We start from the raw sequence: 16,513 nt of genomic DNA, 5'->3' as shown, positions 1-16,513 counted from the left end.
GAAGACTTCCATCATTGTCATGATTTTTCGTTCAAAGATATAAAGGACACTATTCTAAACAAGTTGTTTAGAATAGTGTCCTACACATGCTGATTCCTTTTGGTAACGATTATCCCATTCCTTGTAAAGTTATGGAAATCGTCATTAATCAATGATTGCTAACTAGGACGTCAATGACTTTGCCACAAAATGATATAAATTTTGAAGCAAATTTGATTTAGATCAAAAATTCTATCAGTGGCTTCAAGAAGGCAACAACCGGCACATGCTGATTCCTTTTGGTGCTAAAATTCGTTAAATTGAATTTAATACAGAATATTGTATAGTGATGCTCAATTTTCTTCGAAAATGATCAACGGCTTCACTTTAAAGTTGAAACCTATTTTGTTTGAAAACTAAAAACATCATCAAAAAGTTTCATCGGCCTTTATTTGCTTTCAGATCGATCTGAGAAACTTTTTGCAAACCGGATCACGCTAATGTTTCAATTTCGATAAAAAAAACATTCTTTAATGACCAACATTTATCACATTTTCCAATTTCGAAGATTTGCATTTATTGAGAGGCCTAATTTATGTTCATTCCATTCCATTTAGAAGGGAAATGATTTGAACTTAGATCTCGAGAAAGTGTTGCATAAACAACAATTTAGTCGAAATTTCAACTCTGAACATTTCTCCGAATGCATCTGCAACTGATTTACACGCTACTACGCAGAAATGATAACACCGACCAGAGGAGCCAATCCCAAAAGGGTTTCGTGATAGTGCACTCAAGCTGAAAGTTGGCACGTAATAAAAACGAGTAATTATCACTGCTGCTCGTCACGCAGATGATCCATAACGCTCAACGCTAGGAAGTAAGTAGTTGAACCGATCTTGTTATGATGGGCTCTGGACTATTCTCCTGGACTATATTCCCAAGTGGCCACACACTTGAACCTCGAGAGTGCATCACTCCACTCCACATGTCCAGAAGGGCTTCTGGTGTTTGCAAACAATCCAATTATATTTTTTTCCCGACCTCAGTTCTGGACCATACGGAGAGGAATAGTGTCGTTGATAAGACTTGTGAATGAAAAAAGAGTTTGCATTTAAATTGCACTACAAAGAAATGGTTTCTGGAATTCCATGTCTTTTTTTTCTGGATGTTTTCCTGGACGTGTCAGCAGATCGTCTTCTCTAGGCGCAGTTTAAGTTGGGATCGCTTGCGGGAAGGATGGTTCGAGTGGTACAATTAACGGTTTTGCTAGCCAGTTTAGTGTTGAGTGATATTTGGAGTGTTTGTGGTACGTTAAGGACACTCTAGTTTAAACGAAAGTAAAAAGTGTCTTGTTTTATGTTTGCATCTTTAGCTCAACTATCGGAACGGAAAATAAAAGAGAGGATTCTGTACAAATACAATGTAACGGATCCACCTCAATCGGCTCAGAATGGACCTATTAAACTGAGCATGGAAATTCAAGTTAAGGATTTTTCACTGGTAAGACAATTTTTCTTAATTTTTTTAAACGCATTTTTAAGACTTACAAATAAATCTTTAATTAAATGTCAGTATAGTTAAATTTTGTAATCTTTACGAAATTTTCAGCAAAATACATACTTTGGCAGTTCCGATGCCGTCAAATTAACATTGACGGCTTCCGTTCCAATGGTGAGTTTAAATTAGCTGTTCAAAATTAAACACTCCAAATAACCGTTATCCTCATTCTCTAGACATGGATCGATGAACGACTCAAGTGGAACTCCTCTGACTTTCCACAAAGTGAAACAGTTTTCGTCAAAGAGAGCGAAGTTTGGAGTCCAAACTTTGGGCTTGACATTACGTAACTTTGATATCGATTAAATTTTCTAACATCAACTAAAATTCGCGCTATTTCCCAGATTTGACGAAAATGGAATCCACTGCGGTACGGGAAAGTGTTTCGTTCACATCTCGGGCAAAGTTACGTGCGTTTCACGGTGCACATTTCCGGCGATGTGCAGCTACGACGTTCGTCAGTGGCCGTACGGCATTGTGAGCTGTGCCTTGAAGTTAGGTTCCTGGGATCGGATTGACGGAAATACCGTGATGGAGAATTTTGATACCTACGTGATTGCGGAACGGGGTCTCCAGAACCCGCACTGGAAGATGCTGTCGATAAATAGTTCTAAAACAAGCAAAACTTCAGCGTTGCATAACAAGACGTTCACGGTGATTGTGGTGAAATTTATCGTGGAAAGGATCTCGACGTTGTATGATATTTGCATCACGATGCCGGCTTTTGGTGTGTATTTTAAATTTTTATAAACATTTTGGAAAACTTTTTCTTTATTTTTCAGTGATGGCTAGTGTAAACTTAGTAGTGCTTTGGCTACCGTTGAAAAGTAACATGCGATACGTGGTGCTGATGGTGATTCTCCATGCTCACTACATATTCCTTCAGCAGTTGTCTTGGCTGGCACCGTCTAGTGGTGATGACACTCCATTTGTGTGTAAGTACTGATCAAATAATTGTTTGGTGATGATTACGTATTTGATATATTTCAAAAATTACAATGGTGAATCTTTGATAAAAATCCATACCATGTTGCATATGAAGATTTTTAACATATATTCTCCAAAGTGAGTGAACAAAGAAACTCTCTCATAGCTAAATACAATTACAGTCGACTCTCAGGTTGTCGATCTGCTCGATATTTTCTTCATTCCTCGATATTTTCCCTTGCTTGAAGGATCTCTTCCTCGACGGTCCCTTGGATTCTGTTTGCTTTAAAAATCTCTTCCGGTTGTCAATAATTTCATTTTCTCATGGCTTGCATAGACATTTTTCTCGGTGAAACGAAGCTTTGAAGGGTGTTTGACATTAGTTTGTTTTTGTTTGATGGACGTTGCCATGATTCTCTCCCATAGCTGGGTATCAAGAAAAGAAAATTTCAATCGAGTCTTCATTTTGGATCGTTCTGTAAACTGATGATTCTCTTCCTCGACGGTCCCTTGGATATTGACAACCAGAGAGTCGACTGTATGTATGATTTATCAGAAGTTTAAAAAAAATGTTTAATATCCATTAACATGATTCTGATTTTTATTCTGATATGATTTTTGCAACAAAATATTGGATTTCGGTACCTCAATCGAATTAAAAGTACCCTTGAAATGAGCTCCCAGTTAATTTTACTCGAGACGAATGGAGCTTCGAGTTCAAATAATGTATCAAAATCCTCAAAAAAAAAATCGCACAAAATCATGTCTCAGAATCCTGTAAATAGATATTCACGCAAAACCTCACAATCCAACTATTTTGGATGAAAATAGAAATTATGATAACACTGAAATAAAAAAACTTCAATTTTAAACAAAAAACCGTACAAAAAACCTTGGCTGAGGGTGAAAAATTGATCAAACCAGTATTTTTGGTAAATTTAGTTAAAAACAGCAATAAAAACAAGGCAGAGCCTAATTCTGTGAATGTACGACGCGTGCTGTATTTTACAATTTGTTGCATAATAGTAGTTTATGCAACAGGTTGCAAAAAGAGGATTTTTTTCAGCACGAGTCGTACATTTATCCAACGAGGTTCACCGAGTTGGATAAATACGACGAGTGATGAAAAAATCAAGTTTTGCAACGAGTTCCATACAAGTTTTTTTTTTGCAAATCTGAAAACAACCTTTGAACAGAGGTCAAATGCATTGAGTCAATGAATCGTTTAGATCAGGGGTGCCCAACCTTTTGGCCCTGCGGGCCAGATCTTATTTTTATAAAGCAGAAGCGGGCCGGAACTAATGCTTTTTCTTTTTTTTTTTACCGGAACTAATGTTGGTGAAAGTAAAAAAAACAGGAAACATTTTTTTTCATAAAATTTATTTTAATAGGTTAATTCAAGTAAACAAATACATATACAATTGTGGCAAATACGATTCAAAAAATTTGTTTTGAAGAAAGAAATACAAAGATTACTTTCAAAGATGTGTTTATTTGATTTACTTTTATTTTGTTTTGGACAAAACTGTATTGCAATTGTTTTTGTCGATTGAAATTGAATTCCCTGCCATCATTAACAGTAATTTACTTCAAAAAATATAAAAAATTCGTCATTGCAAGTTTTTTTTTCAAGTTAGAAAAATCAACGAGACAAGATAAAATTTATTAAAACGAATTTGGGATTCAAATCTTCTCTACGAAAAAACATTTTTTTTGCGTAGTTGTGCACTTTTATTCAAATATTTTACAAAACATTTAAATTTTTTTTAAGACATGAAAATTAAAAAAGTGTATACAAATATTATTTCTTAGAATTATTTAAGATTATGAAAAAAATGCTATCTGATTTCTTAACTTCTTTATATTGCTTTTTTTTATTATTTTTTTAAATGTTTGCAGCGATCTTTATTTTCAATATGATTAATTTGTCTTTTTTAAGCTTTTTCCCAGCAAAACTTTATCATTGAAAAGTTGCTCCGAAAAAAAAAATAATCAAAATCCTCAAAAAAGAAACAGTTGAATTAGAAATAAAAACAGCCAAAACTTTAAGAAATTAGAATTCAGTGTCTTTTGCAATCTTTTTGCATATTTTTCAAGTTAAATAATTATTTCTGATAACATCAGTATTGAAATGATAAGAATCAAATTCAAACATAAAGAATGTTTATTCACATCTAAACAATAAATAAATAAATAAAATCATTTCAAAAAATACAAAGGCATAATCCTAACAAACGTTGAATTTGCAACATTGTATGTAGAGGGTGACGAGCGGGAATTCCCGGGAAAAATTTCCCGGGAAATCGGCCATTTTTGGACCTCTCGATTCCCGGGAAATTTTTTACTTACAAATATCGACCCAAAATTAAAAATTTAATCAGAAAAAAACATTTGAAAAATTCAAAATTGTTTAGAATATTGAATGTTCAATGTGTGTTCAATGTTCAAAAGTGTAAATTTAAACTTTTAAAAATTCCAAAAATTATAATTGAGAGTAACCAAAAAATGTGGACCCCCAAATTTACCTTGAAACATTCTTAGCAGTAACACACCAGGAATGAAATATTTATTATTTTTAAGAAAGAAAACCTTTTCAAGATAAGTTTGATTTCCATATCCTCTATCAAGCATAGAAAAACTCATAAACTTGTTTTTTTTAATTCTTGGTAAGTCAATTTCGCTGTATCGAGGTAATTTCCTTTTTTGATGTCAATAAGTAATTTTGTGTTTTGCATATTAAATTATGTTGGGAATAAAAAATCAGCCATTATTTGTTAAAATAGTGTCCGCTAATTGTGAACATTTACAGTTGATTTTAAGAAGGAAAAAATCAACTTAAAGTTTTTACTTTGTGTCCTTATTTATCATATTGCAAAAATGCCATATTGCATAAATGGAAAATTATATAATAGTTATATTTTTAATTTCAAAAAATCTGATAATAAGTCCAACAACAAGTTTGTCCAACTTTTGAAAATTCACTCGAATGAAGCGAATGTGCGAATGAAGATTCGTAAACATTTTAAACTGCAATTTCGAGTCCCAAAAAGGCTCAAGAAACGATTTTGTATTTGTAGATTGAGGTAAAAAATTTAAATGAAGAAAATTTTCCTTAAAACAATGAGGTTACTCAAATTTACATTTCATTGGATTAGTATGAATTAATTGTATCTGAATTCATTAAAAAGATACGTTTTTTTACTATTCTTTTTAAGTTATTGACACTATTGGCTAGTTGAAAAAAATCCCGGGTCCCGGGAATTCCCGGGAAATGGCAAAACTCAACTCTTGATTCCCGGGAAATTGAAAATCTCGAGAGTCGTCACCCTCTAATTGTATGTCAAAGGCAAGACGCTCAATTTATTTATTGAATATTTTATGAAGGGGGGCAGGCCTGGTATAGATAAAAAAAATGTTGAAAAGGTTTACTTTTCCTAACAAGTGCTGAAAAGTTCAACTTTTCAGCATCCATTCCAGTGCTGAAAAGTAGGACTTTTCAGCATTTGTTTTGAAAAGGGTTACTATTCGATTCTGTTATTTTTGGTCCAGAAAACTAGGCTTTCGTCGTTCAAGAATGACAGGAAAAGTTAATAGTTTCACGGCGGAATTGCAAAAACTAATATTTCGTCACTATTTAATTGTTTGAAAACAAATTATTGTAAGATAACTTCACTGGTGCATAATGCATTTCGGTACACATTTTGCTTTCCAATGTTGAAGCCATGGCTAAAAAATAGCTGAAATTTCGCCGAAACAATTTTAAATCAATTTTAAATCATCAAAAAAATTGAGATGCAGGAGTTTTATTTCGAAAAGCTGAAAAAATAAATAAATGAAATTTTCGATTTTGACTTTGTTGATCCGACTTGTGATTGCTGAGTTTTAATTTTGTGAAAAATGAATTTTTTGCAGTGTCATTCGCCTTCATTTAAATGTTGAAAAACGAAACTTTTGTAAAACTTTCTGATAATTTCAATAAAAATAATTTCAAAATTTTGAAATCGAGCATAACTTATGAAAAGGTCTTTAAATAGAGAATTTCACGCATATCATATTTTAGATCAAATTTTATAATTTAACAGTATTTTAAGTCTAATTAAAAAAAATTAACTTAATAATTTTTCAACAATTTATGTTATAGCGTTGTTCTCTTTAAATTTGTAAATTTATCCAGTTTTATATATTTTTTAATTTGAATGAAATTTCTGTGTTTATTAAAAAAAATCAGAAAATTTGACCAAGGCTTCATGTTTTAGTCGGCCCAATAGTTTCCGAGATTTTTATGTCCAGGTTTTCGATAAAAAACACGATTAATTCTGTAATTTTGCTCCCAGAAGATGTCTTCAAAACATATAAAAAATTTCGAAAATTAAATTAAATGGGAATTCAACTTTTAGTTATAATAGCTGGAATAAAAAAAAACGGATTTTTTCCCTCTAACTATTTTATCCGCAAAGTTTTTAATTATAACCTACAACTTTGCTGAAGACACAAAAAGGATTAGAAAATCATGCATTTACATACTCATTTTGTATAACCCCAGAATGGAAATGGGAATGTATGGAGACTCGTATGGAAAAACTAATGATTCAAAGTTGCTTCTTTTGACGTTGTTTAAATTAACCATATCAAAAATACAAAGAAAAGTCGATTTGTGAAATCGTAGAGAACCACTCTATACGAAAGAGTCAAATCGGCTTCATGTACGAATTTTTGCTCAGCAAGAGAGTTGGTAGCCTTACCTAAGCATAATGTTTCTATATTTTGATTACAGTGATCTTCTTCCGCAACTCCCTCTTCGTGACGGCCTCCATGCTGGTATTCGTCACTATAAGCAGAAATCTGGCCGCAAGACAGTATCCGGTGCCACGATGGCTCGACATCGCCATGAACCTGATCGATTCCCAACCTCTGGTTGCGATGCTCTTTCCCACCACTGCAGACGCATCTATGAAGGTTAGTTGAAAAACTATTTGAACTTTTAAATTTCTTAATTTGGAATTTTCTAGTCACATGATATCTCGGAAGACGGCACCAGCTTGGTGAACGAAGTCGGGCCAGATCCACTGGCGGTGACGTACAATTACCACTGGAGAAGGGTTTGCTTGATTCTGGAACGGATCTGTTTTGTCACTTTGACTGTGGCGTACGCCATTATGTTGCTTGTGCTGCTACCTTCCGGCAATAATCACCCCGATAAGCTCGTACCGCCTGTTACAAAGTTTAAGGAATAATCTATATCGATTCAAAAATAAAGCATTCAACCCAAATTACACGAAACGATTTGATTTTATTACGAATGTCTACACAGCAACATTTACACACAGAACCCGGGCCCGTTTGGCGGCTGGGCCGGAACGTTTCGCAGGTTCATCCGGCAGGTGTGCTCCTCGAGCCGAGCCGCTGCCTGGTCGGCGTTCTTGACCGCCTCCTGGGACCACAGCTTTTCGGCGGTGGCCGACACCCGCGGAAAGATCCGCTGCAGAATGTTTTGATCGTTGACCACTTCACCCCACATGCACGCTTCACCACCGAGCACCAGTTTCTTCTGCGCCTGAGTGCCCACAAAGTCGTGCGGGTCGCAGTTGTAGAACTTGCGCCAGTCTCCGCCGGTACTCAGATGGTCCAAATACCAGCAGGAGGAGAGCAGGGCGGGAAGGCCGTCCCGCGTGATCTGAAAGGAATGAGTTGGGGGTTGTAGAAGGGTTATTGAGGCACTAGTAGCTCAAACTTACTCTGTTCAACAAGTCTTGCCGATTGCCCGTCCAGATGTGCACAACGGTTCCCTTGGGCAGTCGAACTCCGTTGACGTATACCTCCTGCCAAACCAGCGAACTCCGATTCAGCGCATCGATCTGATCCACGATCCGCTGAATGAACTTCTCCTCGAGCATTTCGAACGAGTACAACCGATTGACCTTCATGTACTCCATGACCTCGGCGTTACTCGCCCAGCACTCGAAGCCAACCTCGTCCCCACCCAAATGCACGTACTGGTCCGGAAACACGTGCACAATCTCGCGGAACAACTCCTCCAAAAACGCGTACGTCATCTCCTTCGTCGGATCCATCGGCCCCAGCTTCCCCCGGTACTGGTCGAAGCACTCCGTCAGCAGTTCCGGATGAGAAACGCCCCACGATCGCGTGTGCCCGGGCGTATCAAACTCCGACATGACTCGAATCCCCCGCAGTCGAGCCTCCTCAATGACCCGCTGCACGTCATCTGGGCTGTAAACCATCGACGGATGAAAGGCGCCCCGGTCGCTCAACTCCGGAAAGCGTTCGCTCTGGTAGGGGAAGCTGTGGTCGTCGACAATGTGCCAGTGGAACACGTTCAGCTTGTTGTACGCCATGCCGTCCAGGATGCGGATGAGCGTTGGGACGGAGACAAAGTGGCGCGAAGTGTCCACCAGGAGGCCGCGGTGGGAGAAACGGGGCTCGTCGCTTATGCGCGTGAAGTTGACGCGGAGCTGTGGGCGATGTTGGCAGATTTAAGATTTAAAAGGTCTGAGATTTGTCAATTGCTATTTCCCAGGCAAAACATTTCCAGGCAATTTTGAAACAGAAATTCACTGCACAAAAAATGAAAATTACAAATCCCTGACTAGGGACTCGTAATCGGGCTGTAGTGGACGAATTTGGATGCTTCAAATGGCAAAATGAGAGATTCTAGCTGACCATCACAAAATTTCCCCCCGGGGGTCGAACCGGTTCCAATTTGTTCAATAGAGGCACTTACAACATAAAATAAAAATTTAATAAAAATAGTTGTTCATAAAGTTTTTTTTTATTAGTTTTACGAAAACAAGTAAATTTTAACCATTTTTTATTATAAACTTACTAGAAAAAGTTATCAGAAGTTAAAAACTGTCACAAATTAGTTCAAAGTACTTGTATTTGGCAGAGCATCAATATTTACTTAAAGAACTCACTCAAATCGATTAGATATTGTTGTTTTATTAGGGAAACTGACAATTATTTGACCTCACCTTTTAACTTTTTTCAGTAGAGAATTTTTGTATTTTTTAAGACTAATTTTTTTACAAATTTATTTACAGGATCTTGAAGAGGGCATTTTTCCACGTCGATTGATGTATGAATGTTGGTAGTTTAGTTGATTTTTATGTTCATTTATATAACCAAAATTTCCGTACTGGGGGATACGGACAAATATTTGACTCACTGTATTTAAGGTAAAATAGCAAGATAATGGCCTAAAAAAGGTCTTAAAAATAGTAGGGATGGAAGAAAACTTACATTTTGCATCCTATTGACAAAATATCTTAAAAGTGGTCCAAGTTTGTGGGTTTACAAATATGTGCGATGACTGCATGTAAAAATTCAATAAAACAAGCATAAAATATGCCGCTGATTTAAAAAATAAAATAAAAAAAACAGCTTTTGGTAGAAAAGAAATGTTACAAAAAAAAATACTGCAGTTTCTATTGTAAAGTAAAGAAACGTAAAAGAACTCTACAGAAATCTTGTTAAAGTGCTCCGTTTTTGAGATATGGTCACTCTAGTAACATTTTTGATTTTAAGTAGGCTATTAAAGCCTGTTTATATTGTATCGGAGTTTTCAAAAACATCATAAAACCTGTTACAGTCGACTCTCTGGTTGTCAATATCCAAGGGACCGTCGAGGAAGAGAATCATCAGCTTACAGAACGATGCAAAATGAAGACTCGATTGAAAATATTTTTTCTTGATACCCAGCTATGGGAGAGAATCATGGCAACGTCCATCAAACAAAAACAAACTAATGTCAAACACCCTCCAAAGCTTCGTTTCGCCAAGAAAAATGTCTATGCAAGCCATGAGAAAGTGAAATTATTGACAACCGGAAGAGATTTTTAAAGCAAACAGAATACAAGGGACCGTCGAGGAAGAGATCCTTCAAGCAAGGGAAAATATCGAGGAATGAAGATAATTGAAGTATGCAGATTGAAGGGACTGAAGAATTCATCGATAGATGGAGAATTATTGATATCGAGAAGATCGACAGCCAGAGAGTCGACTGTAGTTTCAAATTGTTACAAGGACACTTTAAGTTTGTTTGTAACAATAAAAAAATGCAGTTTTTTTATTTTTTTAAGAAAAATACATTTTATTATCCACAACCAATACGACATGGGTTTCTTATGTACATTTGACCTTTTGAAAAGGTTAGCAAGAATTTTCCTGTTTGTTTATCTTTTATTCGCTGTATCTTAGCAACCAGTGGACCGGCAATCCTCAATGCAGCAGTTCCATATGAAAGTTAAAGAAAAAAATAATAAAAGTGCTTCGATTTGGCTCAAACATTTTCTGGGGGTTCCTTGGCCAAAATAATTAGACCCGTATTTTTTTGTTTGGAGATTAGGGTGACGCCGTGTTAGGGTGGTCCGAAAAATTGCCATTTTCGTCAATTTTCACAAAAACCACTTTTTTCAAAAAATCATAACTTCGCTCCATTTCAACCGATTTCAGCTGTCTTGGGTGCAAAAGAAAGATGATAAGTTTGACTTTCAAGAAAAAATAATGTGGAGTTTCAGAAATCTAGCCTAACATTTGAAAAAGTCATATGAAAACATCAAATGCCGTTTTGACGGTGTCTGGACCAAAGAGCCTTTATCTGAAAATATTTTTAACGGATAACTCGGACAATTTTACATAAAATATCAAAAATTGGGCGAGGTTCATTAACAGGATTCAGAGCTATGATTTTTTGAAAATAAAATCCGGGTTTTTCGGGAAATTGACGAAATCGGCAAAAGATCAACTTTTTTCACTAAAACTGCGATAACTCGGAAATTTCAGCGATGACCTATACATGTTAGGGTACCGTAATTAAAATACGCAAGCTTGAGCCAAATCAAAAAATATAAATGCATGAAATTGGCCTATTTCACAAAGAATTGCCATATTTCATGTTAGAAATATACAGAAAAAAAATCAAAAAATCAATTGTGCAGCATGTTTCTTTAAATTTGTTTAACCTTTTAAAAAATAAAAAGGTTTACGGGCCAAGTGTGTGCAGTTAAATTTCCTATATTATTTTATATGGAAAAAAAATAAAAATTTCTCAAGAAAATTTAGAAAAAAACATCCATGCATAAAATGCCAAAGTTTTTAACGGATATTCTTAAAAATTACTATCTTTGTAATTTAAAATCATCGAAACTTTAAACTACTTGTCAGAATACCCCTTTCCTAAGTTATTTTAAACTTTTCATAGAAGTTGTTTTATTTTGATTTATAATCACCTAAACTGGTAGGTGAAATCCATTCAAGGCCGGGCAAGAGTGATCATTTGTGATATGTGATTTTGAGCTCCAAACTTCAATGTTATATACAAACATTTTAGCACTGATCTGGCTTACACGCAACTGATGTTGAAAATTATTGCATTATTGGTGTAAGCCCCTCAAATTCGTAGATTTATGGAAAACAATATTTTCACGGGTTAAATCCCATTTCAAATTCAAAAGCGGGGCAGCACTTGCTCTTGTTACGTTCAATCAAGCTCATATTTGGAATTTGAGCCCAGTTTGCCCACCGAAACAAGCCCATGAATGGTCAACTTACCATGCTGCCATCATCGGACAGTACAACCATCTGCGAGAAGGATTCCAGCCCTCTCAGCATTCCCCAAACAGAGAACGCCTCAATGCTGGCTTGGGTGTCGTCAATCACAAGATCATCTTGAAGAATGAAATTATCGTATTAAAAGCGGAATAACATTAAATTACTACAACTCACACGACTCATCCATTGCCAAATACGGTAAACTTTCGCAAGGAGTTTTCAAATTGAGTTGCATCATTTCCAGGGTTTTCTGTGAAAAAATGATCATTTGATTAAATTTAAATTTTGCTATAGATTAAAGGAGTTAAACTCCATACTTTGAAATTTCCATCAGATCGGGGAGATTTCCTTGTCTGATCGTTTCGACCTCGGGAAGACCTGAAGAGCGAACGTCGGGCACTGTTTCCAACATCGAGCGTTAGCTTCTGGTACCGTTCGATGGCTTTCTCGAGAATGTCGCACGTATGGTTCGAGATCTGGAAATTATACCAAATTTGATACATTGATTTTCTAATGGGATGCTTTTTTCGTGATGGACTTACCTGAAACTGAAACGCAGATCGGTTGATCATGGCGAACTTCGCATTGGTTGTTTGAGATTTTGGCTTGGGCCATATTTCACCTGAATAAAATCGCGAGAAAAAAGGTAAATGGTGCAACGATTTGTGTGGGACATCGGATTGATTAATTCAATTATTGTATACGATAATCACTGTTATCACTTCTAAGCTGTTCGAAAGCTAGGTGGAAATTAAACTGATCTGAGAAGTCAAGGCAAATTAATACAACATTATCTCAGTGTTTGGAATAACAATTGCAACGTGATCACCTGTCCAGAAATGGACACGAGAGCTCAGAATGATAGACATTCCAAGAAATTTGACGGGCTTTCTAAAAAAAAATACACTGAAATAAAAATACACGCCACTTCTATGAGATTTTTTGATTTTTAAGTTAAAAATCAATTGTTTTTTCGTTCAAAATTTTTCAGTAAATAGGCTAAGATGTTACAAAAAGACTGACTGAAATTAACAAGCTGTAAAAGACAAACTTATGGGAAATTGGACGAGCTTTCCGGTCAATAGTAGTTTATGCAACAAGTTGCAAAAAGATGATTTTTTCAGCACGAGTCGTACATTTATCCAACGAGGTTCACTGAGGTGGATAAATACAAAGAGTGCTGAAAAAATCTAGTTTTGCAACGAGTTCCATACAACATTTTTTGCAATTCCGAAAAACACCGATTGAGTGAAATTAGAAGTCGAATGTTCATGTATTTTTTCAATAAATCGTTTAAATCAAAAAAATGTTGAAAAGTATTACTTTTCAAAACTAGTGCTGAAAAGTTCAACTTTTCAGCATCCATTTCAGTGCTGAAAAGTAGAACTTTTCAGCATTTATTTTGAAATGTGTTTCTATTCGATTCTGTTATTTTTAGTAGATAAAAGTAGGCTGTTTCGTCACGCGAGAATGACAGGAAAAGTAGGAAGTTTCAAGACGAAATTGCAAAAAATATTTTTGAAACTGAAAAATCAAGTCTGTCATAAAGAAATTGCCGAAAACCACAAAAAAACAATTTTTTCGACATTTTAATTTTTTAAACCGCTGTATCTTCCCAAGAATTGGACATAGGACAATGGTCAATATGGAGACTTTTATGTAAAATTGTCTGGCAAATCGATTCCCACTATCGGTTTTTAAAAAAATTACGTTTAGACCACTTTTCAAAAAAAAAAACAGTTTTAGTAAATGATTGTTGTATTTTTAGGAGAGACATGCCATCCTGTATTATTCGTCAGTTCTTTTGTAACATCTTAGCCTATTTCCTCAAAAATTTTGAACGAAAAAAAATCTTGACATCACCTTAAAATTTGACTTTTAAACTTAAAAATCAAAAAATCTCATAGAAGTGACGTGTATTTTTATTTCAGTGTATTTTTTTTAGAAAGCCCGTTCAATTTCCTAAAAGTTTGTCTTTGACCACTTTTTGATACGATGCAACGGCTTCTTGATACAGTAATTTTTAAATTGCAAATTACAAATATATTTAAATAACTCACTTATCGGCTCCATATACACAAAAATGGCTTATACAGGGTTAGGATAACATGTCTACAAAGTTTCATTGAAATCGGAGAGGGTACAAAAGTACCAAAAAAATCCTGATTTGGGCTGGAATTGCTAATTCGCAGATGCTGCAGATATTTTGGTACAGGGAATTTAAATAGATATAAAGTTTGAAAAGATGACAAAGCAGTAAACTTTGGTTCATCTGTTTTTAAGTTCAGTAAAACTACTTTATTCTGTTTAATTCGATAAGATTAGCATACAGTTCAAATCTGGCTATCAATTTCTAATGCATGTATTTTTAGATTCGTAGACCCTATTCATACCAATCGACTCAGAATTGAAAACTGAACAAATGACTGTGTGTATGTGTACATTTTTATTACCTGGACAAAATTAATAATTAGGAAAAACTAAATTGGATTCGTTTAAGCTTCTTGAAGAGGTATCAAGTACGAACAAGGTCATTACTCCCGAAATATTACACATTAGCTTAAAATGACACAAGTTTAAACAAATTACAATCCTGATACTTCTCTCACCTTTCGTCGCCTTCACCACCGGTCCGGGGTCCACGATGTACGAGTAAGCTCCATTGGTGTACAGGAACCAGGTGTTTAGCAGCAATAAAACGTACTTCATGTTCACCAAAACCAAACCGAGCAGCCGCCTCGTCACAGTTTTCTTATCGCCTCTGCCCTGTATTATACGATGACGACAGTCTGATTTGTTTCGAAAGTACAACAAATAGTTATAAAACAACAGCAACAACAAAAAACTACTCTCAACGCTTCAATCGTGTGCACACCCGTACAAGTGCCGAGTTCAACTAAACCAACTTGCCAACTTCCAACAAAAAAAAAAAAACTTGAAAAAAAGAGTGATGATCTTCCCCGATCGATGCTCTCTTGGCCTTGGCTCGTTAAGCTCTCTTCTTTCTCTTCGCGATGGAGAGTGACTGATGATCGTGATCGTGTTGCTTCTTCTGATTCTGGAAACTGAAACTGGTCCGCGGCTGGTCAGCATTAAAGTCAACTACAGAGTCCAATTATCGCTATTGTACTGTGGGCCGAACTTCCTTCGGGGCATCGGGTTATTGCCTGCCGCCTGTCGGCTTCAGCTTCGTACTGTGCAGGGTGTGTGTGTTTGTGTGCGCCAATTAAAGCTGGTCTGGATGAACCGTCGAGTGGACAGAATCGAGTAATATCGGTCGTGCAACATATGGTTGTGCTTTTACATAAATTAATACAAATTGTTTTGAATCATACAGCTTTAACCATCTTTTTATCAAATATTTTGATAAATGAAACATTGTTTTTGGTTAAAAAAAACGTATTAATTCTCTAGGAAACAGTCATTTTTAATTTTTTTTTGCATTTTATTTATTTGTCAGAAACTTTGTGTCACAAATTGTGTGTAACATCATAGTGACCAAAGAAGACAATTTTTTTCATCGGTTTGTTCATACAGTTATCCTTACAATTTAAACAGCAGTCCATACAAAAAAAAAATGAAAAAAATTAAAACATTCCAAAAATGTAAAAAATTGAGCCTCACAAGTGCCGTCTTCTTGGACTACAGGGCAAAAGTTACCGCTGTAAAAAGTTTGTTATAGAAAAATCGTTAATCTATGAGAAAAACTGCGATTGGCAAAAAAGTCTATCTTTTGTCTAGTGCGTCCATCCCGGGAATTTCCGGGACAAAATTCCCGGGATTTTTCCAAAACCGGGAATTCCCAAATCCCGGGATTTTTAATAATTTGTCCCGGGAATCCGCGAAATTGAAAAAAAAAACTAATTTTATTTTGCAAATTTAGATTTGGTTGTGGATATAAATGACAAGTTGAATATTAAGTCAGGAACAATTTTTAATTATCAAAATTTGTATTCGGTATTTATGTGGAGCCTGTTTTTCAAAAGGTCCTGTGAACAAAATTTAAAAATTTAGTTTCTTGGGTGTTTTTCAATATCTTTGACGCAAGGCGGTTTTAAAAACACCCAAAAAGCTAACATTTAAAGTTTTGGACCTTTAAAAAACTCTAGATATCAATTAATTAATTAGGCTTATCAATTAATTTGGCTTATCAGGGAATATAGTTAAAATTTTAGTTTACAGATCCACAAAATGTCTAGCGCTTAAAATTTTATCAATTTATTTTATATGTTTAAAAGACTAGGTATTATATTCACGTATATTTATGATTTAAAATTAGCATAGCATAGCATAGCATTGGTGTCTACCCGTAGTTGCTACTCTGTTATTGACCAGGACCTCCAAGAATTGCTCCGTGGACCACAGATGAAGAGTAGGAACCAATCATCACCACTTCGCAACTTTCAAATGTCCCTATCATGCTAGCCAATCACAGCGCCGGCCACGACCAGTGGTTAGACACGGGGGAAGTGGATAGGAA

At 35.5% G+C, this 16,513-nt stretch overlaps 2 protein-coding genes across 2 annotated transcripts; one reads left to right on the top strand and one right to left on the bottom strand.

The window, feature by feature from the left end:
- The first annotated feature begins 955 nt into the window (after nucleotides 1–955).
- Nucleotides 956–7,741, top strand: LOC6050455 (neuronal acetylcholine receptor subunit alpha-7). The gene is made up of 8 exons (XM_001867021.2): nucleotides 956–1,288; nucleotides 1,355–1,482; nucleotides 1,591–1,653; nucleotides 1,716–1,825; nucleotides 1,884–2,266; nucleotides 2,322–2,474; nucleotides 7,241–7,422; nucleotides 7,476–7,741. Exons 1-8 carry the CDS (start codon nucleotides 1,219–1,221, stop codon nucleotides 7,698–7,700), a joined length of 1,314 nt encoding a protein of 437 aa, XP_001867056.2. The 5' UTR covers nucleotides 956–1,218; the 3' UTR covers nucleotides 7,701–7,741.
- Nucleotides 7,737–15,133, bottom strand: LOC6050454 (beta-hexosaminidase subunit beta). The gene is made up of 7 exons (XM_001867022.2): nucleotides 14,643–15,133; nucleotides 12,576–12,655; nucleotides 12,351–12,509; nucleotides 12,208–12,283; nucleotides 12,034–12,149; nucleotides 8,202–8,936; nucleotides 7,737–8,140 (listed from the first exon to the last, which is right to left on the bottom strand). Exons 1-7 carry the CDS (start codon nucleotides 14,740–14,742, stop codon nucleotides 7,784–7,786), a joined length of 1,623 nt encoding a protein of 540 aa, XP_001867057.1. The 5' UTR covers nucleotides 14,743–15,133; the 3' UTR covers nucleotides 7,737–7,783.
- Between the last annotated feature and the right edge of the window lie 1,380 nt (nucleotides 15,134–16,513).

Source organism: Culex quinquefasciatus, chromosome 2, assembly GCF_015732765.1.
Source record: "Culex quinquefasciatus strain JHB chromosome 2, VPISU_Cqui_1.0_pri_paternal, whole genome shotgun sequence".
NCBI lineage: Eukaryota > Metazoa > Arthropoda > Insecta > Diptera > Culicidae > Culex > Culex quinquefasciatus.
Note: the sequence above shows the minus strand (reverse complement) of the source record. Positions and strands in the feature narration are given on the sequence as shown.

Coding starts and splice junctions, on each gene's coding strand:
- LOC6050454 (XM_001867022.2), bottom strand. CDS start 14,742: ATGAAGTACGTTTTATTGCTGCTAAACACCTGGTTCCTGTACACCAAT. Junction 12,510..12,575: donor GATCTGCGTTTCAGTTTCAG/GTAAGTCCATCA, acceptor TATAATTTCCAG/ATCTCGAACCATACGTGCGA. Junction 12,284..12,350: donor GATCTGATGGAAATTTCAAA/GTATGGAGTTTA, acceptor ATTTTTTCACAG/AAAACCCTGGAAATGATGCA.
- LOC6050455 (XM_001867021.2), top strand. CDS start 1,219: ATGGTTCGAGTGGTACAATTAACGGTTTTGCTAGCCAGTTTAGTGTTG. Junction 1,654..1,715: donor TGACGGCTTCCGTTCCAATG/GTGAGTTTAAAT, acceptor CTCATTCTCTAG/ACATGGATCGATGAACGACT. Junction 2,267..2,321: donor CATCACGATGCCGGCTTTTG/GTGTGTATTTTA, acceptor TTTATTTTTCAG/TGATGGCTAGTGTAAACTTA.